The following is an 11,614-nucleotide window of genomic DNA, read 5'->3' as shown; positions in this document are numbered from 1 at the left end:
CTACTTCTCAGATTATGATTTGCATGAAAACACAAAGGCCTGTAGGTTTACACTAATAAAATGCTTCGTTCAAGATTTAACCCGTAGGTTCCCAGCCTTTTTGGCGCTTAACTTCTGACAAAAGTGACTAGTAGTTGTGGCCCCTTTTGTCACATTTCAGATGTCTGAGTTGTAAAGTTCAAATAAAGTGATTTCCTCATTCAACTTCTCAGATAATTTCATTTAAATACTTGGTCAATGATAGAGGATGACAAATATTTCACACACACACACACACACACACAAATAATAAAATAAAAAAATAAATAAAATGAGGGAAAAGATCAGAAAATCATGTCAACCACAAGTTTAATCGTGTGACACTTTAGAGGGGGCCCGACCCCTTCGTTGGGAACTTGACATAACAACAATACTCTTCTTCTTTTTATTTTTATTTTTATTGTTATTATTATTGTTGTTGTTGTTGTTGCTGCTGTTGTTGTTATCATCATTATTAAATAGGACATATTTCAGTAGCTGGGCTTAGTGATCTGAACTATGTCTATCGCCCCCTGGTGGTCGTCCCGGGGACCCTCTTCACACCCTCCTCTGGCTCACCGGACGAGTTGTCATGGCAACTGTACAGCATGTGCTTACAAAAACAAGCGCTTGACCGTTCACCGACACTTCTTTCGACATTCGACATCTACGACGCCATCTTCTTCTTCTTCTTCTTCTTCTCGCATTTACTACCAGAGAAGAAAACAGAAGATATTTCTCCAAACAGAGGGGAGCCGAGGAGAGTCAAAGATGAGCGGAGCCAAAGCCCGCAGCGACGCAGCGCCTGTTGCTGAAAATGTCTCCGGCGGCGGGCACGGTACTGCGGCTCCTCCGCGGGACCGCAAGCCCGGCGGAGGTGTTCTGAAGAGGCTCAAGTCCCGGAGGAGCCAGGTGGAAAGCAGGCCCGTCACGGAGGAGGACCTGCGGACACAGAGTGGTCATATCACGCCGGAGGATGTGCTAGGACTGCGGGTGGCTACGCGAGGTTTGGCTCCCTCTCTAGTGCCTCTTGTTGTTGGCTGACACAGTCGCTTTTTACAGCCTGAATGGACTCACTGACGCTCATTTTACTGCCAGTGGTGAATTGAGAATGTGAACATAATGTAACCGAGTCAGTCTACAGGATACATTAACAAAATAAATATTACAATACATGCAATTAGAGGAAATTACGTCTAGTTATTCAGGCTTACATGGCTGTTATTTGAAATCAAAACAAGATAAACAAAGCAATAGTATAATTAGCTATGTGAGAGAATACATGTCTGACGTCACAAAAATGTTGGACGTCATCCGCCACTCATGGAAAAAAACGTTTCTATTTTAAGCAGCTTAACCCGGAATTTAACAATAGGAGGCGTTTGAGAGACAAAGCTTCTCTGTGGTGTCACTTTATATTACTATGATCCTAATAACTTCACATTGAATCACTGGGAAATTATTCAATAATGTCGTATGTAAATGACCTGATTTAGCACTGCTGTGACATCACAACCTGGACTGATGAATTTACACACAAAAAAGAGTAAATTCATCAGTGGTGAAGCCTACAGTTACAGCTGGAGGTGATATAAAATATGTGACAGGAAATGACAAGTTGTTGATAATAAATTGAGCACTTTATTTCTTTCTTATCTAATTTTCAGTCTTTGTGACATTGTTAAATCGTGAATTCATCATTTTCAATTGTCAAATTTCAATTGCTGTCTTTCAAAATACAGCAGGGGCATCACAGTAAATTGGCCTCATATGTTTCTTTTTGCTGTATGACTGCTGCAATTAAATACACAAAAGCCAGTGATCATTTAAGTCTGTTTTATTGTATCTTGTGCATATGTGTATCTAAGCAAAACTGCATGTTTGTGTACAAGCAAAATTCTGTCATCACACTGTTTTGCATGTTATCTTTGTGCACGTCACAACAGAACAGCATGGGCTTTAACAATGCAAACATTAATCACCATGACCTGGAAATCATTTAAATGTTTATAACTCCTGTCATCTGTCTGTCGTTGTTGCAGGGTACCTCTGTAAACCCGAGGACAATATTTATAACATTGACTTTGTGCGCTTTAAGATCAGAGACCTGGAGACTGGCACTGTCCTGTTTGAGATTGCCAAGCCACCACACACAGGTACTGTGTCTTAGCCCACTCCTTGTGCTTTCTCTGCATGTGTTGTATGCTCTGTTATCAATGTGTATCTTTTGACTGTGAAGGATCTGGCTCTCGAGGGCTTAAAAATGAAGTTTACCAGGTTCAGAAACATCCAGCGCTGGCCGTTGTGATGAGAAATAGTCCTCAGTATGAGTGATATAAAATGTTTTTGCTCCAATGTTGTGGGTCTCAGAGGAAGATGAGGAGAACAGAGAAGGAGATGTCAGCGCGGGCCGATTTGTACGCTACCAGTTCACCCCAGCCTTCCTGCGACTGAGGACTGTGGGAGCTACGTGAGTGACTCGCACGTCACCAACACATAACTAAGACAAACACACTCACCTGTCAAACAATGAAAACAATCACATCATTGTCTTCTGTCAGCTAACACACACTCACTGATGGTGTGTACCTGTGCAGTAGGACTGTATTAACTTTGTCATTACTCAAGAGCAGACCTACTGTCGCAACCATTGACTGTATATACAGACAATGGTTGCAACGTCTCCCTTTTCTCCATGTTATCCAATCAGGGTGGAATTCACTGTTGGAAACCGGCCTCTAAACAACTTCCGCATGATCGAGAGGCACTATTTCCGTGATCACCTGCTGAAGAGCTTCGACTTTGACTTTGGCTTCTGTATCCCGAACAGCCGCAATACTTGTGAGCACATCTATGAGTTCCCTCAGCTGTCTGAGAGCTTGGGTGAGTCTGCTTTTCCAAACCCATAACCATTATGGGTGAGACCTAAAAATGCCATGAATATGATTTGGTCACTGTAGTGTGAAAGAGATTGTGTCACCTTTTCAAAATGTTAAATATCTAGGAGAAGAAATACCAAAGCCCAAATACCAAACAGATGATGTTGACAATCTTATTAGATTTTTAAGCACCTTGCTGTGGTAAATGTGCATAGTTATGACAGAAGGTGATTTTCTACTAAAGGTTCATATTTTTTCAAGTCTATCGTAATACAACACCCACATGCCATATTTATGTTGAAAGAGTTATTAGTCGCTGCAATCGTTCCTCTTCTCCTCCCTTCTGTGCAAAAATGCATCCTAAAGTTCAGCCAAACATAATATGATTCTCTGTCAGTCTGACTTATCCAAATCAAATTCTATCTGTGTTATGCTATCTCCCCCCTGGCAGACGGTGTAGGTTGATTGCTGGTGTTTCGTCCCAACAACAAACCTACATGTCACTACCTGAAAAATATACTTCTGCTGCAGCACACTAAACACAAAGAGGGATGATTACATTCACTAATACCTCTTTAAATGTACATAATCGTATTAAGACAGACTTCTGAAGCTGTCCTCTCATGCTGTCACATAAAAAGTTCATATAAAACCACTCATGTTACGTGATTACAAGTATGTTCTCATAAATATTTGAGATCGCTCTATGTATTTTATTAAATGCCTGCCTACAGTAGCACAACTGGTTTTATCATGACATGTCAATGATATCATCATTGTGATTATGGAGAGACATTTGTATCACGGGTTAGCGCTTGTGGCTCCAGTGTTTATCAAAGATCTAAAACTCACAGGCTTTCCCACTGAGCTACAGAGCTAACTAAGCATCTGAATATTTCAGGTGCTCAATCAGTAATACTAACACAATCATTTTAGGTTTTATACAGTTGGTCCTAATTGCATGGATATGTCTGTTGTTGGGTTTGTCGGGATTACTGACATGCACATGTCTGTTTTTCAGTCCGTCAGATGGTGGAGTGTCCTTATGAGACCCGTTCAGACAGCTTCTATTTCGTGGAGAACAGACTGGTCATGCACAACAAGGCAGACTATGCTTATAACGGAGGACAATGATATCTGCCTGTTAGCATGCAAACACACACACATAAACATGTGCATGCACACACACGCGTACTCACATTTATAGATATACATATACACACATGCATGCACATGGCTGAACATACGTACAGTTCACACACAGATACATGCACAAACAGCTAAAGACAGAGTTGAGTTGCCTCATATGTTTATAAAGATGAATTGCCATTCATTGTTATCATTTTCAGGAGATGTATTTGATATTGCAGGAGGTCAATATCAGTCTTTGCTCTGAAATACAAATAAACAGGAAGCCTCTGTTGGAAAGAGGTTAAAAATTGGTTAATTTATCTGTTTAATTATGGACAGATCTATTCGAAACCAAGAGGGGACACATCACTCTAGTGGCCATGTGATGTGTCTCAAACAGAGCAAATGGTTGTTAGATAGACGGTTAGTCTCCTCTTAGCAATTTTAAAAGTGTCCTACCACCCCCTCTACACACGCACGGACACACATATACCCACACACTCAATCCCCAAGTGACACACATAGTGTTTACGCAGTGTTTGTCAGAAGCAGCTGTTCTCAGAGCTACCGCCTCCACAATCCACTCCAGACAATATCGGGGGAGAAAGAGAGAAACCATCCACAAAAACACTCCTGTCAAACACACATGGTCACTCTTGCGATCCCCTCCCCACCTCCCTCTCCTCTCTCGCTTTCATACGCACACAGACACACCAACAAGAGTACTGTATAAGAGTTTGATCAAACGTTTCTGAGATTAGCACCATTATTTTTATGTTTTTTCTGACTGGAAACTGGAAATAGATGAGGTAACAGTGAATTGTAACCTTTAACTGCAACCAAACAAAAGATGATAAACTCATATAATGAACTGTCAAAAAAGGAAATTGCAAATATGAAATACTCATTAGTTCTGAGAGGAGCTGATATGATCTGATATCATAATGCATGTGATGATATGTACAGAAAAGTGATGAAATGAAAAACAAGTGTGAAGTCTTGGTCCAAGGAGAAGGTTGGGCCTACTTATTTTAAAGTAAAATCTTCTCCTTCCCCATCTTAGATGAATTAGCCGTTTTTTAAAAATCATTCCATCATCAAGCACGTCTTAAAAGAATCAAGTTGGACTTTGTCTGGAAATTGAGTGGTCTTTCTTCTAGCTAGATAGTGTACATCCTCCATCTCTCTTTGTACTTTGTAAACTTTGGTGTTCAAGGTTAAAGGTGGTGTTTGTAAAAATAAATAATATATATATATATATATAAATATAGTTTGTAAAAAGTGAAATAATCAAATAAATGTACATTTTGAGATATAAGAGTGTGAGTGTGATGCTTATTTCATTTGTGATCATGGGAAGAGTTCAGTTGATTTTGGTGCGAGGACAAGAAGTCCCAGAAGTGGCCACCAGGAGGGGTTATATTATAGTTTTAAATGTGTGCCACTGGTTTCAGTTTAGTTTCATGTTTGACTGTTAAAAAACAGAGATCACAGCAGCAGTTTTTAGAATTATTATGGGACATGTTGACTTTCTTATCTGCTATCTGCTGTTGAATTGCTTCAGATGAGGTCATGGTCTGATCCCTTTATATTCTATGGTTTCAATACAGAGGGGACACAACAGTGATAAAATCATTTTAATTCCACATCATTACTTTATCTACAGGCCACATGTGATGAGCTAAGTTAACACGCAATGCATTTTGAAATTTGTTCGGGATTGTTACACTTTGATCATCCATTTTTGGAGTCTTGTGGGATTTAAACCAAATCTGAGTCTCTCTCTGTTTATTCTTTCTCAGGCTGTTTCTTCCTATCTCCGTGTTCATCTCTTGATCTCTCAGCCCCTTTCAGTTTCCATCTCTCTTTCCAGCTCTCATGCCCAAAATCTCATGCTCTTTTCTTTTGCCTCTCTTTTCTGTTTCTCTCTCTCCACACCTATGCAGTTCTCCCTCCCTCGCTCTGTTTTTCCCCTTTTCTTTCCTCCTCTCTCACCTGGTAACCAGACCTCTGGAGAGAAGTGTTGAGTTTCCACTTTCCCAGAGAAGAGGACAATCTGAGCCACACAAAGATCCACAATGGACCCCCTCTGCTCTCTCCCCCCTTCACTCTGTCACTGCACAGCTGCACACACATACTGTACCCACACACACACACAAACATACACTGAAGTATATAAGAATACACACACCTTCTGCTTGTCAATTTCCCTTTCCCCATTCAGTTTATTCTTTCACTCTTGTCTTCACGCACCTTTCTTTCCTTTTCATCATTTCTCCAACTAAATCCCTTCTATTAAACTTCTGTGTCTGTTCTGTCTCCACATGCAACTTGGTGTTCTCACTGACACATACAGCTGTATAAAGTATTTGTCAAATATTATTAATTATCACCTTTGTCTGTTCCTTGAGTACAACCTTAGTAAAGCTAAGATTCAAGTTGATTTAATTACTGAAAAATCAATGTAAAACTTTGCATGGTTACATCAGATTGGGGCTATGAGATGAATAGCCAATTATAAGATCTGTTGGAGTCCCTATCAATCAAATTGGTAAAAATCCTAAATTTATTATCTGGAATCTTGGTTTTTGTGAGGCTATGCAAACAGAAAGCAGTAATATGTTTGATATAATTCAATTTCTTCAGAGTAATAAAGCATTTGGGGTCACTTGGGGACAGCAGAATTAATCTGTAAACACAACACTGACATATTATCACCTTATAAAGATGTGGCAAATGTGTTAGCATGTGTGTCAGTTGCCTATTTACACATCCAGGACATATGGAGCAACATTAGTATTCATTCTGAGTTATGTTTGTAGCCACCCAACAAATGTAAGTCCAGTATTCAGTCTCTTTTTAGCTCCGTTTTGTTCTCCACCAACTCAAGAGAAAAATATCTGGTTCCTTAGCTGCCACATGCTACACTATGTTCACCAGCTATCCGCTAACTTTGTCCGCCATTTGGTCCTGGGCAGGTAGTATACAATGATGCTGATGAGAGCAGTGAGACTCAACCAAAGTTAAAGTTTTGTAAAACCAAAACAATAAGCTAAAAGAAGCTAAAGCGCTCTTGTAGAGCTGAGGGGAACTGCAAAGTCTGGAGATAATCTCTGTGAGTTTATCACTATGAACTGCTGCTTTCACAGTACACATAGTTATTTGATCCATTGTTACTGTAATACAGAAATATTGATTAGTGCAGCTTTAATGGTAAAAATTAACTTTATAAACACATTAATTACAAGGTGCAGTTTAGTTACACTAGCCATTTGTCTTTGGAGAAGTCTGTTATGTTTATTATGTGTATTTTCCTACATATCAATAGAGATATGGTTTGATAATCTCACAATTCACCATCAAAACCTTCAAACAACAAATGAAAAAGTATGACGTGAAGACCTAATATGTCAGCTGTTGATTAGACCACAAAGCAGGATGCAATATTACTGTGAGCTCATAAATCAATAATCACAGCCTTTCATCAGGCTGTCGGGCCTGCACACTGCAGCACACACGTAAAGCAGCTCTACTGTTCTGAACCACGTGTTGGTATGATATGAATCTCAAAATATACTGTATGTAAGTATATAATTAGTGTCCACAACAATAAATACACACACACACGAACACACACTTTCCAACTTTCCAGGGATGATTTGTTTTCCCAAGCCTTCGTGGAATACATTTTCAGCAGTTGGTTGTGGATCGACACGCACGCACCGGAAACAATCGGACAGGTGGGATAAATCAACCTCATTCACCCCTCCCACTATAGACACATACACACACACACACACACCTATCTTTGTAACTGGCTCTCCCATATATCCTGTTCAGAGAATCAGACAACATTGAGATTAGGAGTGAGAAGCACTGGTTTATTGAGGTTCCCCTGAAACACACACACACACACACACACGCACACACACACACACACACACGCACACATACACACGCACACACATCTACACTGAGCCATGGGGACAGGGGGGACAGTGGTCTCCTATAAATAGCAGCTAGGAATGGCGTTGATAGGTCCTGTGAAAAGAAATGGAGGGGGGAGTGGAAAAAGGATTAAAAGAGATACAGGGACGCAACTCCACTTGTTCGTGTGTGTGTGTGTGTGTGTGTGTGTGTGTGTGTGTGTCTGTAAGGTACTTTGGAGGGAGGCGGTATGGATTTCTTGCCACCAACAGAACTCTTAGACCACCCCCCTCCCCTAAAAAGAAAAAATCACCATTCATCCACTCTCTCTGCCCCTGTCTCTCTTACATATACACCTCATCCTCTCCTCTTTCTCTTTTTTTTCTCTCTCGTCCTGCTCCAAGGCTCTGGTGTGAAATCCATTGTGTGTTAACACTACATTACCCACAGCACATCTTCCGATAAAGAGACGATGAGTCACTGCACAATCCTTTCTCTTAGGTCGGCACACGACGGTGGACTCCAAGATGGTCGTGACTCCATCTGCATGTGTCATGATGTCATTTCCAGTTAATGCATAGTGATATCATCTCACCCCTGAAACAGGCCAGGGCGGACTTTAAGTTGCAAACATGAAGGATGGTGCATAAAAATAAAAATATGAATATCCTTTTAAGTTCATAAAGGCTCATTCATCTTTACTACTACTACTACTACTACATTTTTGGTGTCAACCAAGAAAGTACGCTCTAAAAAGTGTTCATCAAAGCGTTCCTTTTTTAACTTAGTGTCATTTCTAAATCAATCTCACGGATGCTGTAATTTAATGCCATGCCAATAAAAGCTTTGCAGATATGATAATTAGTTATCTTGGAGTTTATAATGCACTCAGTAGAACAGTGATGGATAGAGAGTCCTTTAACAAACTGTGATTCCCATACCAATTTCCATGGTGGCAAGTGCAGTATTGACAATCTGTCTTTAAGTGTTAGGTCTCTGCTGATTTGTAACCAGAAGCCTTTGTGTCACTTCTATGTTGTGTATGTGTGTGTGTGCTGACTGTGTGGTATTAGAGCGTAGATCTCTGCTGCTGCTTACACTCATACAGCCGACAGACAGACAGAAATAGTCCTGTGTCATCAGGGTAAATAGGTTGTGGTCTGTTTGTGCTCGCAGACGACTTTGGAAGCCTCTTGGAGCCTTCAAGCACCATCAGTCCAGCTTGTTTTGTGTGTGCACGATTAATAAAAGGTTAACTCAGCCCTCAGTCAACTGTTGAAGAGGCCGGTAAATCTCCCCCACAATCTCTTCCTTCCTCTCCCTTTCTCTCCTCCCTTTGTCTCTCTCCCTTTGCCACACCTTCCCCTGGGGGATGGAGGGATTGTGATCGGAGAACGGAGGTGGGGCTCCTGGCTCAAACCACAGGTGTGCTTGTTTCCTCCCCTCTCCTCTCTCATGTAATGATTTCTTTGGCTTGCCACCTGCCAGGTGGAAAAAACACCCACAGCAAATGGAGTGCTTTAAAATGGCCTCCTGGCTTCCGCCTTAAAAGACTCTTTTGCTTGTTCTGTTTGTCTTTTATCCAACAACAAACATTCCATTTGTATCCTTTTTCATTATCCATTGCCTGCATTTAATTCAACGAGGTCTTACTGGAACTACTTGTTGCCTGTTTACATTTTGCATTACATGCAAATGATAGCCTCTGAAGCTGCTGCTGAAGCATACAGCTACTAGCTTTACAAGTGATCAGAAGTTGGCTTTCTAACTCTTTTCTCTTGAGTCTCCTCCTCAGCTCTCTTTCAAACTGCCTCGAGGGTGGTGGAGAGCAGGTCCCAGGCCCTGGCAGGTCAAAGGTCGCTCACAGACAATGGATTCCCACTCTGGGTCAGCTGTGGTCAAGGAAACAAAAGGGTTGAAGGCCTGGTTTGGACAAACTATTGCAGTGTTTCAAGGTGGCGGAGTGACAACCGAGGGAGGGAGATGGGATAGAGAAAAGGCAGAAATAAAAAGTGCAACATGAGCGTAGTGAAAACCTTTTACACCCCCACACACAAAACAGTGTAAATTTTGCTTTCATGCATACCTCACCAGACTTAAAAAGCTGAAAAACTGAGCCCTTGAAACAAGTTAGCCAAAGTTTTAAAAACAAGAAATCCCTCAAAATCTCTTGTATTTGTTGTGCTTGAATTAATAATCACTTACAAAAAAAGTTACTCACTTTAATATTCTAAATAGAAGTAAAGCCGAGTGTTCCTGCTTTATTATATATTTTAACATCGCTCTAACTTGTTCCTTCCCCTCCCCCACGCCGCTGTCTTTCTCACTCTTTTTTATTCAGTGCCATTGATCATGCATGCAGAAATTCAGCACGCCCAACCGCGGCTCTAGCCAGGATAGGTTAGCTAGTGCAAGGCCCTGTCCTACATACTGTTCTCTCGCTATGGTCCACCAGGCCACAGTCACACCCTCCCCCTGATCTGCCTCTCCTCACTGACTTCCCCCACTGCCATACACACAAACACCCTGCGGCCCGTCTCGGAGCGCACACCAGCACATGCACGGATCATCATGTGGTGCTGGGAATGTTAACTCATCATTTGCAAAAAAGTTTTAGGCAGGTGCACGGTGAATGTGATCGTTTTTGGGCTCATTTCTGATTCGGCCCCAGTTCTAACTTGCTACACGTGCGCCGACAAATGATTGTTTGATGTGCAGGGACATTTTCTGCTACTGTAATATCATTACAGCAACACAGATTACATTTTATCTGGCCCAGAAAAGCCCCAAAAACCTACATGATCTCACTGGTTTAAGAAATAGTTTTGCTTGCATTATGTGCATGCTGTGAACTTTTGGTTTTTCTGCATATCAAATAAGGTCACAATCTGATGAGTTAAGCAACTGCATTTCACATAAGAGCACTTCACTTGTTTCACTTTTGTCAGAGCAGCTGAGGTACGTGACGAAACTGCTCAGCTGACTGGGCTTGCCTCGGCCGAGAGAGTGGCTGATTTAGAATTTAGAGGTAATGCTGCTAATCTGCCACTTAGCTGGTTAGTACTGCCTGTCACATGGGGGCGAGAGAGGGGGTTAGAGTGGGTAAGACCAGGTTTAGATGAGGGTTGGTAAAGCCTGGAGTAAGGTTAGATGGAGTTGAAATATAACTGGGTAAGAACTGGATGTAGAGGACTGATCGCAGCTGTTTTTTGATGTGATGGATTAGGATGAGAGCTGGGCAGTAGGCACAGGTGGGCTGAAGGTTGTATGAGTTTTTGACCAGGCAGGAGTGACTGATGGATAGGGAGGCCCTAAAAAAAGGCTGGTTGCATGAGGTTTTGTTGGGGTGTGATGAGAATGAGACCAGGAAGTGATGAAAAAAACAGTTTAGGTTAAAATTTGATTTCGATGGAGAATACATGGAGAATCACATCACATTACATCATGGAAGGTCAAATCCCATCACGTGACATCATATAATATCACATTACAATGTATCACATATAATAAATAATACAAGACCACATTACATTACATCACATAATACCAAATCACATTGCATCATATAAGATCATAAGCATTACATCACGTTTAACATCAGTATTGCAATATCATATGGGACACATAATGTAACATAACATTCATTTCTGTGACCTCTT

The 11,614-nt window shown here is 41.1% G+C and overlaps 1 protein-coding gene across 1 annotated transcript; it reads left to right on the top strand.

Moving 5' to 3' along the window:
* Nucleotides 1–445: 445 nt before the first annotated feature.
* LOC121894096 (protein unc-119 homolog B-like) lies at nt 446–5,320 on the top strand. Its single transcript, XM_042406441.1, has 5 exons — nt 446–1,024; nt 2,061–2,174; nt 2,389–2,488; nt 2,729–2,901; nt 3,919–5,320. The coding sequence occupies exons 1-5, from the start codon at nt 538–540 to the stop codon at nt 4,029–4,031; spliced, it is 987 nt and encodes a 328-aa protein (XP_042262375.1). The 5' UTR covers nt 446–537; the 3' UTR covers nt 4,032–5,320.
* The last annotated feature ends 6,294 nt before the right edge of the window (nt 5,321–11,614 follow it).

The sequence above is a fragment of the Thunnus maccoyii genome, chromosome 3 (genome assembly GCF_910596095.1).
Source record: "Thunnus maccoyii chromosome 3, fThuMac1.1, whole genome shotgun sequence".
NCBI classification, from domain to species: Eukaryota; Metazoa; Chordata; class Actinopteri; order Scombriformes; family Scombridae; genus Thunnus; species Thunnus maccoyii.
The sequence above is the reverse complement of the archived record's forward strand: the minus strand, read 5'-3'. Positions and strand labels throughout refer to the sequence as shown.

Bases quoted from the DNA above. Each gene is read 5' to 3' on its own strand.
- LOC121894096 (XM_042406441.1), top strand. From the start codon at position 538: ATGTCTATCGCCCCCTGGTGGTCGTCCCGGGGACCCTCTTCACACCCT. The intron at 1,025-2,060 runs GTTTGGCTCCCT...TCGTTGTTGCAG, and splicing joins ACTGCGGGTGGCTACGCGAG to GGTACCTCTGTAAACCCGAG. The intron at 2,902-3,918 runs GTGAGTCTGCTT...TCTGTTTTTCAG, and splicing joins TCAGCTGTCTGAGAGCTTGG to TCCGTCAGATGGTGGAGTGT.